This window comes from Chionomys nivalis, chromosome 25 (assembly GCF_950005125.1).
Source record: "Chionomys nivalis chromosome 25, mChiNiv1.1, whole genome shotgun sequence".
Classification (NCBI taxonomy): domain Eukaryota; kingdom Metazoa; phylum Chordata; class Mammalia; order Rodentia; family Cricetidae; genus Chionomys; species Chionomys nivalis.
In genome coordinates, this window is record NC_080110.1 from 25470226 (window position 1) to 25488870 (window position 18645).

Here is an 18645-nt window from a genome sequence, read left to right on the forward strand (position 1 = left end):
CGAACAGGAATGTGTCAAGGATTCGGGTCAGCTAGGGAAATGAAAGACAGTTCAGGATTTTAACGGTACACTAGTAGCCCAGATTGCATTGGTATTTGCTGTTTTGCTAGCACCGGAATTTCGTATTTTATGGGAAATTCACTTAGGTTATTAGAGAAAAGAAATACCCACAACTTAAGGAATCTAGTTACTTATATTACATCCTGACTTTAGAATTCGTTAACTTTCCTCTGTAATTTTACTGTTCTTGTGAATTTTTTCTTACTCTTCTAGAGTTCTTTTAAAGTGTGAGCGTCCGCGCATGTGTAGATCTCTTCTTCTTCTTCTCCTCCTTCTCCTCCTCCTCCTCCTTCTTCTTTCTCCTTCTTCTTCTTCTTCTTCTTCTTCTTCTTCTTCTTCTTCTTCTTCTTCTTCTTCTTCTTCTTCTTCTTTCAGTTTTAGTAATTCAGATCTTTTGAATATATACGTTGTTTGGAAAGCTGTATGCATTGAGTTCACTTTCCTATGTTCACTTTTGGGCTTTTTAACTCAGTGTGCTGCCTATATGTAGATCAGAGAAAGAGAAACTCAGCAACACTTTTAGTGTGTTAGGAATCTGTAGAGTATGGACACGTGAGGAAGAAAAACAGCCAATTTCCTAATTTTTGCCCCCTCTAACCTTATTATTGGTTATCTTTAACATTACCAAATTTACTCGGGGTTTATGTTAAGAACAAATTAATCGTCCGTGTTTTATGATGGGTTTATACATCCTAACTTTTACTAATTGTTTAAGATAGATTACTAAGCACTTTTATTACTAGCTATAATTCCCATGGTGTAATGATTGTTTAATATGTTTTCTATAAAATTTACATATGACACTTAATTGGAAGATACTCAGAGTTATTTTTATGGAGCACTTTAGGCTATATGGACTTTTCCTAGATGTCATGATGGTAATGGGCGAGGGATAGTTAAAGAAACAGCAGGTTTTGGTTCCTGTGCTTGAAAAAGATGTTACTTCTCTCACCTACCATTGGTTTAGAAGCGTCTCAAGATTGTTTTGGAGAAAAATCACAGGTAGGTAACCTTTTGAAACACAGTGAATGTTCTTTCATGAAGATTAGAAAACCTTCGCCCATGATTATATGCACACATGAGGCATCAATGGTTTTTTTTGTTTTTTGTTGTTGTTTTGCTTTCTCAATTCAAAAACAAAGGATGTTTAAATACATAGACATGTTTTTAGGGTTATGTAGATGAAACATCTAATGGGTGTTGGAGAAATGAAAATAGAGTTTAGTAAAACATCAAATTGAGGACAAAAGACTGTTGGCAATTTAAAGATTTTCTTAGTTTCCTCTGCATTACAGTGGTGGTGACTAGGCTCGCCTGCCTCCTTCCTCCACCTTTTTGTCTGTTTATTTGCTACTGTTTGGGGTTATTCTATATACTAATATTTTTATGTACTTACTGCAAAAACAGTGTAGATAAATATCCAGTATGTTTATGTGATTCTTGATTTCTCTGACAGCTTGTCAGAAATCAGCTGTTTTGCTGATTGCTTTTCAGATACTATACTTAAGAACAAGATGCTCGGGTTGATTGTCTGCATAATTGTTCACATGAAATACCAGCAAACCACCGTAGAGGTGTTCTTAATAAAAATTTGAGAAGAAAAAATGTAATGTGAGCCAATAAAACTTGCAGTACAAAGCCCTATCCACATTCCTTTAATATCAGTATCAGACTCAGCTTGTCATATGTCCACTGTGATTATAAAAATGGTAACTTTGCAAATAGTACCTAAAAAAGAATGAGGGCAATTCTGACTCAGCTTAAGTGGTTTAGGAATGCAATGGTTTGAGTATAATTTTTTCTCTGTCATTATTTTTTTAAGCATAATTAGGGATATATTACTTGCAACTTCAAAGAAACCGAAAAAGACCAGAATCTGTTTCAGTTCTTCTTTTTCTTCTTCTTTTAAAATGTTTTTTTTTTTTAAAAAAAAAATATTTATTTATTTATTATGTATACAATATTCTGTCTGTGTGTATGCCTGCAGGCCAGAAGAGGGCACCAGACCCCATTACAGATGGTTGTGAGCCACCATGTGGTTGCTGGGAATTGAACTCAGAACCTTTGGAAGAGCAGGCAATGTTCTTAACCACTGAGCCATCTCTCCAGGCCCCTTAAAATGGTTTTTCTTTTTTTTTTAATATTTATTTATTATGTATACAATATTCTGTCTGTGTGTATGCCTGCAGGCCAGAAGAGAGCATCAGACCCCATTACAGATGGTTGTGAGCCACCATGTGGTTGCTGGGAATTGAACTCAGGACCTTTGGAAGAGCAGGCAATGCTCTTAACCTCTGAGCCATCTCTCCAGCCCTTAAAATGGTTTTTCTAGACAGGCTTTCACTGTTTAACATTTCTGGCTGTTCTGGAATTCTCTTTGAAGGCTAGCCTACAGAACAGGCTGGCCTCAAATTCATAGAGATCCCCCTGCCTCTTCCTCCCAAGTGCTGGGATTAAAGGTATGCGCCACCACTCTCCGGCCTTTTTCAGCTGTCTGTCTGTCTGTCTGTCTGTCTGTCTGTCTGTGTTTATTGCTGTTGTTTGGAGACCTAGATTTACATTATAGCGTCTTTGGAATTCCCTGTGTTGCCCAGCTTCCCCCAAAGTTATGGCAGTTGGTTTGCACCAGTCTCCCTGCAGCTCTTGATTCCTGTTCGTTGTCCTTGTAAAATTTTTTTGTTTTTGTTTGTTTGCTTTGTTTTGTGAGACAGGGTCTCTTGTACCATAGGCTACCCCAGGACTCCTGATCTTCCGTCTTAACCTCCTCAGAGTTAGCATAGACATTTTGTCAGTGTTAGTGTTAAGTCTCCCTTGTGTAACTAACACGTTAAACTTTGAAATCAGGTGAGAGCTAACATAATTAGGTCAATAAAGTTACCCTATCTTCCTTTTTCATTTCAGCTAATGTTGAAAAGTGCTTCTACCTTGAAAACGGCAGCTTTAAAAGTCATTTTAAAGTCTGTCTCGCTTCCTCTTTCTTTTTTGGTACTGAGGATTGAGCCCAAGGCTCTACTATAGAAATTACATCACTGATTCTTATTACAATTTTGCTTGCAGAGAGGATCTTGTGAAATAGCTCCCAGCCCTGTCTCAGCTTCCGTGGTAGCTGGCATTATAGGCATTTGCCACCAAACTCCGCATGTAAGCAGCTTTTCCCTTTTTAAAAGATTTATTTTTACAATTTTAAATGTATATGTGTGTACATACTCCTACATGAGTGCCTCAGCAGACCAAGGGTGTCAGATTGCCCCGAGATGGAGCTACGGGCAGTTGTGAGCCTCCCGATGTGGGTGCTGGGAATTGAACTCAGGTCCTTAGCAAGAGCAGTACACACAACATCTGTGCTACCCTTTCCAGTCCACGTAGTTCTTTTTCAGTTGTCCTTCTACCACTGAAGTATAGACTCAGCAAGTAGTTCATAAAAATAAAAGTAAAAAATAACATCTTGACAAACGAGTGAGTGCTGATTTGACCCTTATGCTGAGGAGGTGGGAAGAATTTTGTCTCAGAGGTAAGTTAATGGCTCTAACTCAATTGCTTTTACTCATTTTTCAGTTGGTACTTTTTGTTGGTATATTGAATCTATTCCCTTCGCCAATGTCTTCAGTGTCTTTAGTAATTATTTGGTCTTTTATTGCTGTAGTTTTACTTTTAGATGGCTTAGTTGGAATACAGATAATTGTAGTATTTATGCCCAAAGAATGCATACATGGCCAGGTAGAATAAATAATTCTGGCTTCATCTAGGAGGTGTCTTGAATGGGGGTCAAGTTGAAGAACAGAGGCCTGGACACAAAGCTCCGTAAATTGTGATGAGCCCAGAAAAGGTAAGGTTGGAAAGGTAAGCACAGACCAGATAATGCATGCATCCTAAGGAAGAAGGACTTTGGGCTCTGCTAAGAATGAAAGGGAATGTCTGAAGTTTTATAATCTGTAAAGATTACTTTGACAGCAAGGCAGTGGCAGTGTATACCTTTAATCCCAGTACTTGGAAGACAGAGGCAGATGGATCTCAGTGAGTTTGAGGCCAGCCTGGTCTACAAAGAGAGTTCCAGGAAAGCCAGGACTGTTACACAGAGAAACCCTGTCTTGGGAAAAAAAAAAAAAACAAAAAAAACAAACAGAAGATTGCATGGCTGTGGGCAATAGAGAACCCCAAATACCTTATCAATTCGGATTCCTCTTAAGAGGTAGGTAAAACAGTGGGAGTACTTTAGAATGTTTTCAAATGAAAACAGACTGAATTCTGACAACTACAGACACCATTACAAGCTTTGAAAAAAAAAAAAGGAGTTAGGAAGGACTCCTTAAATGCCGGGCGGTGGTGGCGCACGCCTTTAATCCCAGCAGCCTTTAATCCCAGCACTCGGGAGGTAGAGGCAGGCGGATCTCTGTGAGTTTGAGGCCAGCCTGGTCTAGAAAGGGAGTTCCAGGCAGGCTCCAAAGCTACAGAGAAACCCTGTCTCGAAAAACCGAAAAACAAAAAAAAAATGTAGATAAATGAGGAGACATGAGAGTCACAGGAGCAGAGACAACAGTGGTGAAAAGTGGCTGCAGAGAAATCACGTAAAATGAAGTTTAAAAACAATAGTCTATAAACTTAGATCAGTTTCTGTTGAACTAATAAAACAGCTAGATTCCATTTGGCAGGATTGTAAGAAAGAAAGGTATTGAAAAACTTTTGGCCAGGGATTAAAGGTGTTTAATTCCTGTTAGATCTAACAGAGGCTGTTAGATCTCTGTTAGTTCAAAGCCAGCCTGGTCCTGAAAGTGAGTTCCAGGACAGCCAGGGCTGTTACACAGAGAAACCCTGTCTTGGGGAAGAAAAACTTAAGAAATTTGACTGGCAACATCCGAGAAGCAAGATTTTACTAGAACAGTTTTAACAGCAGAACTACTGATTTGAAGTTGAAGATCATTTAGTTTCTCAAATATGTGCTCATAATTCCCCTCTTTGAATTAGTGGTCAGGAACTTGAAATCTTTGTTGGGTGTTTGTCCTGTTATTAAGCAGAGAAAGTCTATGTTAGGTTACAACCAATGAAAACACAAGTGGTTTCTGGGCGGTGGTAGCACACACCTTTACTCCCAGCACTCGGGAGGTAGAGGCTGGTGGATCTCTGTGAGTTCAAGGCCAGCCTGATTTACAGAGTGAATTCCAGGACAGACTCCAAAAAGCTACAGAGAAACCCTGTCTTGAATCCCCCGCCCCCCACTGCCACAAAAAAAAGAAAGAAAAAAAAACACAATTGGTTTATTGGAACTACACCCATTACCTGGATTTTCATTTCTTAACTTGCAGAATGAAATTCATACCATATTTATGAATTGTTTGAAATTAGAAAGTACATTTTGAGTAACATCTAAAATTTTTAGTTTTTGTTACATGGCTTTCATGTTAATTGTGCATGAGTCAGATGTAGCACATGATGCATCCTCTATTATGTATTAGTGTTTTAAGAAATGTCTCTTTCATAAATTACTAATCGTCAGTGTTCATTCTCTTATTTACTTTTTAATTTGAAATGAGAAGAAACTAATAAGAGAAGATTCCCTCCTGATTATCAGAAGTGTAGATTGTCATCATCTGTGACAAAACAGTTCCTCCCCTCCTTTCAGAAAGCATCCTTAGCATCCGTTCGCTTTGGGTTTTCCTCGTCCTTACAGAAGGAAGGATGCTACAGCCTAACTGGGTGGACTACCGTGGAGTCAACTGGTAATTTCTGACACTAGTGATTTTGTAAGTGGACTGTTTTGTATGGATGCTTGTTAAATTGCAATATGGGCACATAAGCAGGCATTAGCAGCACATATATTAAATGGAATTTAGAAATTTAAAAATATCCGTTCATCTTGAAAAATTAAGGGAGAAAAATTCATCTATACCTTAAGTATTTTTGTTAAATTTAACTGGAAAAATTTTTGGAAACTGGTTTCCTTAATATGCTGTTCAGCGAAAAGTTTTGGAAGATCCCCGTCAAGAAAACAGAATCATTCATCCAAAAGTGAGAACTGTGGGGAAGAAACTTTTGAAGATTTACTTTTAAAGTATAAGCAGATACAACTGGAACTGGAGTGCATCAACAAGGATGAAAAACTTGCTCTGAGTAGCAAAGACGAGCATGTGCAGGACGATCCTAAAGCGCTGCATTCCGAGGATCAAACAAGCACTGATAATGCCAGTATTACAGAGGATGCAAGTAGAGAAGTCGCTCCTGAGGAGAAGACGCAGGTCAAAACTTTTCAGGCATTTGAATTAAAACCACTCAGGCAAAAACTGACTTTACCAGGGGATAAGAACCGTGTGAAAAGAGTGAAAGATGGAACAAAGCAGCTTTCTGCGAAATCCAGCTCCACAGATGCTAGCCAAGGTAATTCAGTAGAGACTGAAGTTAGCTCTGTTACATACATTTTGTTAAAGACTGTTTAGTTGAAAAATTTTAAGTGTACATCAGTACTTAAAAGGATCCCAATTTTTTATAAATTCTTCTGTTATAGGTCTTAAAATAATAAGTAATAACTTCATAAGTTTTGTTTACGAAATGTTTCAGTTGAGGCAGGGCTTTACTCTGTAGTTCAGGCTGCCCTCAAACTTGCCTTGTAGTGGTCTGTGCTTGCCTAAAACTTGTAATCAATCTGCCTCAGCTTCCTGAGTGTTGGGATTTTTCTTCTTGGTCTGCTCTGCTCTCTGCTCTCCAGATCAGAGATGATGTGTTGAGCATGGGTGAGAATAGTGGGCACCTTTCTTCCTCCTGAAAGGAAACTGACCATTGAGCATGATGCTGCAGTGCTTTGTAGATTTCTAAATTTTTTTCCCAAAATATTTATTTATTTATTATGTATATAATATTCTGTCTGTGTGTGTATGCCTGCAGGTCGAAGAGGGCACCAGACCTCATTACAGATGATTGTGAGCCACCATGTGGTTGCTGGGAATTGAACTCAGGACCTTTGGAAGAGCAGGCAATGCTCTTACCCTCTGAGCCATCTCTCCAGGCCAGATTTCTAAATTTAAGGTTTACTAGGTAAAGAAAAATTTATCCCCCCATTGCTAGTGTGAAATTCTTTAAATTGTGAATAGATTTTGAAGAGGGGACATCTTTTTTTGTCATTATTAATGAGTTTTTAATTTCTCTTAGTATAAAAAGTTATATTAACTGTGAGTTCGAGTCCAGCCTGGTCTACAAGAGCTAGTTCCAGGACAGGAACCAAAAGCTACGGAGAAACCCTGTCTCGAAAATCCAAAAAAAAAAAAAAAAGTTATATTAATTGATTTTTTTGTAATGTGTCAGTGCCTTTCTATACCTAGATTAGTTTATATATGTTGTTTAAAAAATTCCTTAGTATTTTCTTTACTAACATAATTTATGTGCAGTAAAATATACTTTTAGTATATAGTTTCTCTAAATTTTGACTAATATTGACAGTTGATCCTCCTGTATCTGTCTCCTGTACATGTAGACATCCCCCATTCCAGACCCAGTTTCTGGGTTCAGTTTTTATATTTAAAATTTTCAAGGCCATTCACTGACACAAATTTGTAAATCAGAGTGATGACTGCTTTTGATTACATATTCTCAGAGTTGTTCTCTTCCCTTCTAATTAAAGTTAGATGTTTCAGTGAATTATATTATAAATATAATTCCTGTGAAGTATAACATAGCAGGATAGAGAACTATATACAAATGACTTTTGTGAAGTTAGAGTTATATGTAAATGCTTGCAGTAATTCAGATGAAAAATCAAATATGACAAGCTGACATCTGTGGAAGAAGAATTGAAGGAAACCAAAAACCACCTAATGCTTATCTTAGTTGATGAGCTATATACATAGATGTTTCTGCAGGCACACCCTGCCCTTTTCTTTGCTCAGGATTCTGCGGTCCAACACCTTTCCCCATTGTTCTCAATGGTTCTTTTAACATTTCATAGTTTTCTTATTACATGTGAACTTGCTCTTTTTGAGATGATTGAACTCGGTTCCATCTTTTTAGTTCTGTATCATAAACATACTATATTAATTTTTCACTTAGATTCTTTTACTCAGAGGATGCAAAAACCCTCTTCTTGTTTATGATCAGGTTTTATATGCTTACCTCTTCTCTACTGTATCTTGCTTTATTTTTAACCCCTTTCACTTATGGAGTTACTTGGAAAATATTTGAGATTTTTTTTTTAATCTTAAGATTTAATCTCATCTTTAACCATTACTATTAATTTCTCTCAAGCATTTGCTTTTTTTTTTTTTTCTTCAGTGAGGTATCAGAAAAGGCTAGGTTGGATCTGTTCTGTATTTTAATTTCTTCATTAACCCAATACAATCTTTTTAGTTTTCAGCACAGAACAGAAACGTTGCAGTGGTAAAGCTACACTGAGATAGGCCATGCGCAACCCAGTTGTAAAAGTCTGGGTTCTTTTCACCTTTCTTTTATTATAAATGAGCTGAGTACTTTATTCCAGGTTCTTGAAAGCATTGATGAACAAAATAATTGCTTATGCCTCAGGTTTGCATTTATTTTCACATATATTTTTAGTGCAGTGTTTTATTGTGCTGCCTAGGCTCATCTCTAATTCCTAGGCTCAAACAGTCTTCCCACTTGAGAATCTGGGTCTACAGATGTTCACTTCTGCACACTGCACCCTAAATGGTCACTATGACATCATAAGCTTGCATCTTAGAAGGAAACAGCAAACATGATGAGCAATAAACTGTCATAGAAGAAGTATTAGCAGGGTAAGTAGGGTGGGAGCAGGGTAACTGGCTGAAGGTTTGTAAGCTATTCAAGATATCGTTCAGTTTGAAGGTGCGATTTAAACAAAGATGTGAAGACTAAGAAAAAGGACAAATCGATAATTGGAAGAAGAGATTTCTAGGCAGTGGAAGGAACATTGATTTTCAAAGACAGTCAACTTGTCAGAAATGCAAAGTCTTAGGCCTTACTCGAGGTGTGCGTTGTGAGCTCTGGTAGTAGGACTCCTTGGCCTGTATGCAGCCCTATCCTCTTTTGGTTTCTCATCTGTCCTAAAGTTGGAGAATCTCTGCACTGAAATTATCACCTATTGCACATAGTTTCCTGGCATTCTTGAGAATAACCAGAAGGCGTCTTCCTAAAGAAGAATGAGGTCTATGAGCATTGGAGAGGAGATAGAGATGGTATGTGGAGGCACATCCTGTAGAATCTTGCAGCAGCTTTGCTTTGAAGTTCTGAGGGAAATGGTTGGGAGTGAGAGTCCTCCAGAACTTCTCAAGAGCTCTCTCCGGCTGCACTGTTGATAATAGTCTATAGTAAAGAGAAATCTCTACTGCATTTGGTGATGTTCCTTTTATAATTTGGGGGTTTCTATAATATATATTACTAACTTACCCCCCCCCGCCCCCCCCCCCACACTTTTTGTTGTTGTTTGAGATAGGATCTCAACAAGTTGCCCTGGCTGGTTTGAAACCCACGGTGTAGCTCAGGCTGACCTTGAACTGACAGATCATTCATCCTCTGCCTTTAGAGTTCTGGGATTAAAAAAGTACATACTACTATACCTGTTTTTTTTTTCTTGGTTTTTAAAGAATACTTTTTCACTTAGTGCTTATAGCTTACACCTTTTATTCCAGTACTCTTATCCCAGCACTAAGGACACAGAGGCTAGCCTGTCTTACAGAGTGAGTTCCAGGACAGTCAGGGCTACACAGAAGCCCATCTCGAAAAACCAAACCAATCAAACAAAACTTTTCCCCTTGAAACGCCTTTATTTTTATGTGCTTGATTGTCCTTTTTCCTGAGAAAATATTACCATTGTTATGGTTTTTAACTACCATCTGTATGCTGATTCCTGCTTACATGGAATCCCAGGAGTAAGGTTTAACTACTTGGTAACTGTGTAAGACCAGTTTTCATATTGGAGGTTCTAGATAACAGCAGGTATGATGGTGCATAGCTATGATTCTAGCACTTGGATGTTGAAGACAGGAGGACTTTAAAGTATAGGGACAGTTTTGGTCATATAGTGAGACATTTTCCCATCCCTCAAAACCATTGGAATAGTGATGGGGGATCAACATGTCAGGATAGTGCATAACTAATCACAAGGTCAGTTCAAGCAATGATCCGTATTTAAAATTGGGATGGAAAATACTATGTCTGGATCTCCTGGTTAATTGTTTGCCATTGTGCTCAGTCGGTACATTCTAATATATATTTGCTCCTATGCTGCAAAGGTTCTCCAGTTCTCCACCGAACCATGAGATTGTAATAACTCTTAGGTGTTTCCTGGCCGCGTGGAACTCTGGATTCTCATAGGAGAAAAATTGGGTGCTTTCTGTACTTACTGGAAGGCTGTGTCTTCATTATTCAGCCTGTTTAGTTTTGTCTAATAGTTGTTCTTTGACATGTGATTGGTTTGATTATAATGGTACATGTGTGTCATCAAGTAGCTCTGGGGATTTGCTATATATATACTAGGCTGGTCTCAGTTTGCCAGCTTCTGGTCCCAAGTGCTGGGATTAAATACGCGCGCCTTTTGAAACCAGCGACCATACTGAACAACTTATTAGTGGTACATGAAAAAAGATGGTGATCTCAGAAAAATGGTAATGCAGTTTTTATATGCTAAATGAATTTTTAAAGATGCCCTACTGTAATGAATATATCATTTAACTTTGAAAAGGGCTGGAAGTGTGCTTGTAGAAGTCAAAGCTTGGAAGTGCTTACTATGAAGTAGAGCAAGGAGTGCTACTGAAATCAGATGGTGGTGAGCTATGGTACCAGTTGTGAATGACACAGCTCATAACACAATGAGATCCTGTATGTTAGGAGGGTGTGGTTGTATTCCTATATGACTCAGATCATTTGAGCACAGTTTTATATATTTTCTGTTTTTATATATTCTCTTACTGTTTCTTTAGAGGAAAATCATGCACAGGTAAATGTAAAATTTATGTTGGGCTAAAATTTTTCTTCCCTTTTTCTTTCCCTCCCTTTCCCTCTGCATTCACTCTTTCTCCTCTACCTCTTTCTCCTCCTCTTTCTCTTCCTCTTCTTCCTCCTCCTCTTGTACTGAGAATAGTACCGTGAACCTCACACAAGCTAGGCAAATATTGTAAAACACTTAAAACTCCCAACTTTCAAAGTATTCTAATACACCATTCATTTTGTAATGAATAAGGTTTTTCCCTCTTCCCCCTCTCTGTACCAGGATTGAGCTCAGGGCCTAACACATGCTGAGTCAGCTCTGTCACTGCACTCTGCTCCCAGCCTCCATGTATTTTGAAATAGAATCTCCCCGAGTTGTCCAGGTTGTCTTTGAACTCACTTTGTAGTCCAGGCAGGCTTTACATATATGACCCTTCCTGTCACAACTTTCTAAGTGGCTTCATTTCAGGTCTGGGCCACCTGGCCTGACTACAATAAACTTTTTATTATCTTTAAATTTTTATTTATTTATTTAAGTCTTAGAGGAAAGGGAATCTGCCTCAGATTTGTTGATTACCTCCTGTTTGTTTTGTCCAGGGTGCTTGATTGATTACTCTCTGTTTATTGAATAAGCTGCATATTTTTTTCATCAGGTTTTCACTTAAGCAATCAAAGTAGGCCTCTGCCTCCTGCCTCTGCCTCCCGAGTGCTGGAATTAAAGGCGTGCGCCAGCACCGCCCGCCCTAAGTTAGATTCTTAATCTCATTCTGTCTCTCTGTCTGCGTGCCTTCAATTGTGTGCATGTGTGCCGTGTGTGTGTGTGTGTGTGTGTGTGTGTGTGACCAAGAGGTCAATCTTGGGTGTTCGTTAGGATGATTGCCTAACTGGTTTCACTGGGACCTGGAGCTAAAACATTCCTGGCTGGGTGACTGGTGAGCACCAGCTGTCATCCTGTCTCCATCTTCTCAGTGCTGAGATTACGAGTGCACAAGTCACCCTTGACTTTTCTTGTGGTTTCAGGAATCTAGCTTGGCTTCTCATGCTTGTGTGCCTCTCGTTTTATGACTAAGATATTACTTCAGTCCTTCATTTGCTTTGATAGCATTCTTTCATTTTTGTCGAGAGTCCTAAAAATAAGACCATAATAATGAAACCTTCAAAAATAATTCCTGATTATTATATAGTGTTATTTCCATTTTTATTAATTGTGGCTGTATTTTAGAGTATTCAAAAAATGCTATTTTATTTTAAAGGATTAGAAGATAAAGAACAAAATTTAACACGAAGAATTAGTACCTCAGATATTCTATCTGAAAAGGTAAGATACTACTTTGTGGGATTAAAATCTATATGACCTATTCTTACTTGCATTGCTGTAGTCTGTTGTTTTGTTTTGATTTGTTTAGAGACTTGATCTCATTATGTAGCTCTGGCCGGTGTCTAATGTGCCTTTATGTCATGTTGGCTGGGAGTGCTAGTATGTGCTATCACGCTCAACTTGTAGTCTGTTATTTTGAATTTATTTGAAATTATTTGGACATTTTAGAGGATTGCCTTAAAGGTTCTTTCCACTAAAGTCTGTAAACTATTAACTTGATGTGCAGTTCATATTTATAGGTGAGCTTTTTATTTATCATTTTGAAACTTTTAATTTTGATTCTGAGTTTATCTTCCAGATGTGTGTGTGTGTGTGTGTGTTTATGTGCACGTGTAAGCGCACGTTTGTGCTTCATCTTCTATGGGATGTTTTGGAATTATTTAGATCTTGACCTGGAATCACATTTTAGCTCCTTTTCTTACTAAATGAAAGAAATGCTAGCTGAGTGAGGTTTTTTTTTGGCTCCTCTATTTTCTTTCTTTTCTTTTGGTTTTTCAAGATAGGGTTTCTTTGTAGCTTTGGTGCCTGTCCTGGAACTAGGAACTAGATCTTGTAGACCAGGCTGGCCTAGAACTCACAGAGATCCGCCTGCCTCTGCCTCCCAAGTGCTGGGACTAAAGGCGTGCACCACCACTGCCTGGCCGTTCCTCTATTTCCTATACAATGAGTTTAATATCCTGAATTCTCTGGGTTGTTGTGAGGCTTTAATAGAATAAAGTACAAAAGTATCACACACTGTTTAAAATATAATATGCTCTGAGTAAGTTTCTTCTATTTGATTTCAGTTGTTGTTATGAGTAAACTGAAATGTTTCAGAGTCTAGGAAAAATGGTCCTGAATTCAGGAAGGATAATGTGACACACACACTCATAAATATTTGTTTTTTAATATCCTCACAGTAACCATATGAAGTAAGTTGACATTATGTATGTTTTATAGATGAAGTAAGATACATTTGGGCAAGTTAAATGACTTCCTTAATTGCATAGGAAACTGACTGAGGTCCTCTAGCCCCATTTCAGTGATCTTGGTTTTGAGTCTCTACTTCAAATACCAAATAGAGTTGTATGACAGAATCAATGATAGTTTTATTTCATTCCAAGAGAAGTAGTTGCATAAAGTAATCTCAGTGAAAAATGATGATAGCTTTTTTGGTAAAATCTAAATTTGTATTTTCCAGTAGAATTTTCTATAAAAAAAGTGGAAATGTTTTATAGTTGCACTAGCCAGTATAATAGCTATGAATAACAGCACAAATGATTTTTCAGAACTTAATTTGAAATGTGGGTCCAGAGAGGTGGCTCAGCAATCAAAAGTTCTTGGGGTTCTTCTAAGACCCTAGTTTGGTTCCCAACATCTATAATGGGCACCTCACAACTACCTGTAACTTGAGCTTCAGGGGATGTGAAACCCTCTTTCTGGCTCTTGAAGGCATCTGTATATATTATTAGAACCCATTGTGATAGTGTGAGTTTGTACATTCAACAATCAAGACATTGAATCTGGAAAGATTGTGAATTTAAGGCTAGCCAGAGCTGTATAGTGAGCTCAGACAAACAGTCGTGGCTAATTTGTGCTACATAGTGAACTGAGACAGGTAGATGTGGTATTGACTTGTAGTTTTCCACAATGGAAAGGTAAAGTCTCTAACCAACATTCACTGTTCTCCTCATACTTAACAAATAAAAATAATTGGAGTTTAAGAAAAAATATGATTACATAATACCATTTAGAAAAAGTTAAGTGGGTCTTAATGTATTGGGAAATATTTCTTCTACTGTTTCATATCTTTAAAAGGATTCTCCAGACCTCTCTAATCCATGCATACCTAAGAGCTTCTGCTTAGAGTAGCTTGGTATTTTCAGTTACATTTCAGTGAAAGTGCGTAGAGCAGGCTAATTTTCTAAAGCCATTTCAAGATTTAATTAGTAATAAGTTCTGGTGGCTGTTCTAGAATGACCAAAGGGACAAGCTTTTCAGTCTTTTCCCGGTAAAGAAGAAACTAATGCTTGGGTCTGACGTAAGTGCTGTAGTGTATGCACATACTGAAACAGTGCAAGTGCCATCAGTATGTGTAGTGTTTATGTAGCACGTCAAACTGTGAAAGGTAGAGTGAAAAATAATTTGTAAGTTACTGTAGGAAAAGACTTTTAAACCTATGCTTTAAAGATATCCTGTTTTAGTTTCTTAGATGAAAAATGAGTATTCAAATATTTTAATTCAGGGAACATACATACTTAGAACATAAAGCATTCAAATGCAAACTCTTGGGTACATCTTTTTCCACCTGTAATGATGTTAAAAAATTGGCATTATCCTTGGTATTCTTCTTCTTTTTTTTTTTTTTTTTGGTTTTTCGAGACAGGGTTTCTCTGTGGTTTTGGAGCCTGTCCTAGAACTAGCTCTTGTAGACCAGGCTGGTCTCGAACTCACAGAGATCCACCTGCCTCTGCCTCCCGAGTGCTGGGATTAAAGGTGTGTGCCACCACCTACCGGTTTATCCTTGGTGTTCTAACATGATCCTTAGTATTCTTTTTTTTTGCAGTGCAGTCTGCTAAGTACTTCATTCTTCAGTACCTGGCTTCTTATTGTCACCTACACTCTCAAGTTTGTGTGGCCCCTTAAATGATGCCCAACTCTTATCTTTCATCTTTGGCTTTACCTTTGCATACTTAACACACAAATCAATAATTTCTACTAGTTGATCTTCTGTTTGTGTTATAAGGATTAAATTAGTCTTGGATTATAGATAGTAAATGAGTTTATATTTTATCTGTATTTTCCATTAAATATTTGTTTTAATACTGACTTTAAATTTTAATTAACTTGGTGAAAGATTCAACTTGGCAAAATGTTTAATGTTAAGTAACAGAATTTAAAAATTGTAACTCTTTTTTCTGTTTTAAAGAAACTTGGTGAAGATGAAGAGGAATTATCTGAATTACAGCTTCGTCTTTTGGCTCTTCAGTCAGCCAGTAAGAAATGGCAACAAAAAGAACAACAGGTGATGAAAGAGAGCAAAGAAAAACTGACCAAGACAAAAACTGTACAACAGAAGGCTAAAACCAGCACAAAAGTACATTCAGCTAAAAAAGTTAGCACTACAGGTGATTATTTCTCGTAAATTATTTCAATTGAACTAATATATCTTGTTGTATCTAGTTTTTAATTCTGAGATTTCTAAAAATTAATTTACTTCTCAAAAAAAATTGAGAATTAATAAAATACAATTCTAAACCCCTCCTCCCATCCGCGAAAACAAAAATTGAACACAGCAACAGAGTCCGTTTTTGTACTGGCCAGTGACTCTTGGGTATAGAGTTGGTCAATGAGGGTGGGGGGTTGAAGACTTGAAGTTGGGTAAGGAGATGAGTAGGATCAAAGAAGGGAAAGAATATTATGAAAATGTATGAAAAAGGTTTAATTAAAAACATTTTATGTGTATGGGTATTTTATCCATGTGTGTCTGAACTATGTGCATATTTGGTGCCTGCAGAGGCAGACAAAGACATGAAATCCCCTGGAATTGGAGTCACAGATGGTTGTGAGCTGGGAATTGAGCCTGGGTCTTCTTGTTCCTAATCACCAAGTCATCTTTCTAGCTCTATAATTTAGGGAGTTTTGAGTTTGGGAAAATATAGAGTCCTAAATTGGATGATAATCCTCTTACTTAACTATATAAGTTAGCAGTATAAACGTATTTATACCGACATTTCTGTGTTTTTTCTGGGTAGCTAAACAAGCATTGAGGAAACAGCAAACCAAGGCGTGGAAGAAACTCCAGCAGCAAAAGGAACAGGAGAGGCAGAAGGAAGAAGACCAGCGGAAACAAGCTGAGGAAGAAGAGAGGAGGAAAAGAGAAGAAGAAATTAGAAAAATTAGAGACCTTTCCAACCAGGAGGAGCAGTATAATCGTTTCATGAAATTAGTTGGTGGCAAGAGGAGATCAAGAAGCAAAGTAAGGAATAGAGAACTATCACCAAAATGTTCAGAACCTTAAAAATGTCCTGTCATTCATTGAGGGTTAGTACACATGTACCACAGAGTGCATGTGGAGACCAGTGGGTCATGGAGCTTGAACTCTGGTCTTGTGCTTGGCAGTATGTGCCTTTGTTTACTGAGCCATCTTGTTGGGCCAGAATGTTCATATTTAAGTGTTTTGTTAATATCATTTCAAAGATCCAGTCAGCTAAGGAAAATTGCAAATATTTTATGTTTGATAGAGCTTTTTTTTTCTCTGTATGTGAGAGAATGTATATTGTGTGCACAAGTGTACACATGCTTGCCTTGCAGGTGCATGTAGAAGCCACACGCTAGTGTGTTTTCTTCAGTCACTTCTCTCCCTTCTGTTTTTGAGACAGGGTTTTACTGAACCTGGAGCTTACTGTTTAATCTAGAGTTTGCTGGCTGTCAAGCTCCTGAGGTCTGTCTGTTCTCTCGTGGTGGGCTTGCAAGCATGTATTGCCATGTCTGACTTTGTGCCTGGGTCCTGTGGATCCAAACTCAGAATCCTTGCATAGGAAGCCTTTTACATAACCCCCAAGTTCCTTCCATCAGCCCTATTTATAATCTTTGGGGAGAAAGTTAGGTATAATTGAGGATAAATCTCATAGTCCTAGATTATAAGAATTGAACAGGTTGGAATTTTGATTAACAAAAGCCTGTTGTTCAGCTGGGCCGGGTGCTAAACTCCTATAATCTCAGTTACCTGGGAGGCTAAGGCAGGATGATCACATATTCAGGCTTTCTTGAGTAATTTAGTGAGACACTGTCTAAAAAGTTACAGACAAGCCCCCAACCCCACTCTGCTTTTAGCATTTTGTTCATCTTCTATTTATAAAAAGGGTTATTAAATTATAGTAAGGTCCTGATATGAAAATGCCTGTTTTTTTAAAAAATATTTATTATGTATACAATATTCTATCTGCGTGCATGCCTGAAGAGGGCACCAGACCTCATTACAGATGGCTGTGAGCCACCATGTAGTTGGTGGGAATTGAACTTAGGACCTTTGGAAGAGCGGGCAATGCTCTTAACCATTGAGCCATCTCTCCAGCCCCAAAATGCCTGTTTCTTATGGGGGCAATATTGGATTAGTTGTTTATTGTTTACTCTGTAGAGTGAGAGATGTGGAGAATAATTAGTATATACTAATTTAAAGTTTACTGTCTTCCTGTAGTAATAACTATTGCCTAGCTATTTTGTTTTTAGTCCTGAGCATTATTATTATATGTATTGACGATAACTGAGTCAGCCGTTACCTTTATGGGTGCTGTCAGGAGAATGGGAGGGTTAACATGACAAGGACTACCAGTGACAATGGTTTTGGACTTCTGAATTAAGAATATACTCAAAAGTATACTAAATATAGAGGAATTTAAAAAGTAAGAGTTAAGGAGTCAAGAGGAAGTTTTCTTTATGCAAGGGTTATGATTATTCATAGTTAAGACTTTTATAAATAGAATCTTTGTCTAGAGATAAGTATTATTTGTATGTTATCTCTGCATAGGTTTGTGTTTTCTTTTTTTGTTTTAGTTTTTGTCATAAACTGAGTAAAACATAAGAATTAAAAATCATAGTACATAAACATGCCAATCCATGTTTAATTTTCAGACTCTGTTGATTCATTTGTAAGTGAAATGTTCTTGACTTGTCTGTGTCTGCGTATGAGTATTTATTTACCTGTGTGCATGCCTTGTACCACTTGCGTGCCTGATGCCTGTGGATCCTCTAGAACTGGAGTTACAGATTATTGGGAGCTACCCTGTGGGTGCTGGAAATTGGCTTGCTCTCTTAAGAGCCATTTCTCTAGCTTCTGTTCTTGACTTTAAAAATAATAGTCTGATGTTAATAATTGTAATGCAAAAAATGAACATTTCCTTCTAGTTTCATGCCTAAACCATGACTGCATAACTGTTGGAAGAACTTTGTAATTTTTTTAAAGAGGGATTGCATTTACTTAGTGGCTTAGGTGATGGGGGAATTGACCTGTACAGATAATCCTTGGCTGTCATAGACCCTTTGCAGATTGATGCCATAGGCAGGTATCATAGAGTCATAATAATTTTGTGTATTTCTCCCTAAAATATAATTATCAACTCTTTTGTGATAACTAGCCCAAGAATAGTCTGTGTTGTAACTAAGAAAAACATTATTGTATACTTAGTCTTCAGATCCTGACCTGAGGCGATCCTTAGATAAGCAACCTGATAGTGGAGGAGGCATTTATCAATATGATAACTATGAAGAAGTTGCTATGGATACAGATAGTGAAACCAGTTCTCCAGGTAGGAGCAAAAACTTCG

General features: G+C 37.6%; 1 protein-coding gene across 1 annotated transcript in view; it reads left to right on the plus strand.

Moving 5' to 3' along the window:
• Zfc3h1 (zinc finger C3H1-type containing) overlaps window positions 1-18645 on the plus strand; it is a 52857-nt gene that overhangs the window by 1015 nt on the left and 33197 nt on the right. The window contains exons 2-6 of the mRNA XM_057758202.1: window positions 6013-6429; window positions 12216-12280; window positions 15249-15447; window positions 16075-16298; window positions 18507-18627. Coding sequence (XP_057614185.1) covers window positions 6013-6429; window positions 12216-12280; window positions 15249-15447; window positions 16075-16298; window positions 18507-18627 — 1026 coding nt within the window. The remainder of the gene's footprint in view (window positions 1-6012; window positions 6430-12215; window positions 12281-15248; window positions 15448-16074; window positions 16299-18506; window positions 18628-18645) is intronic.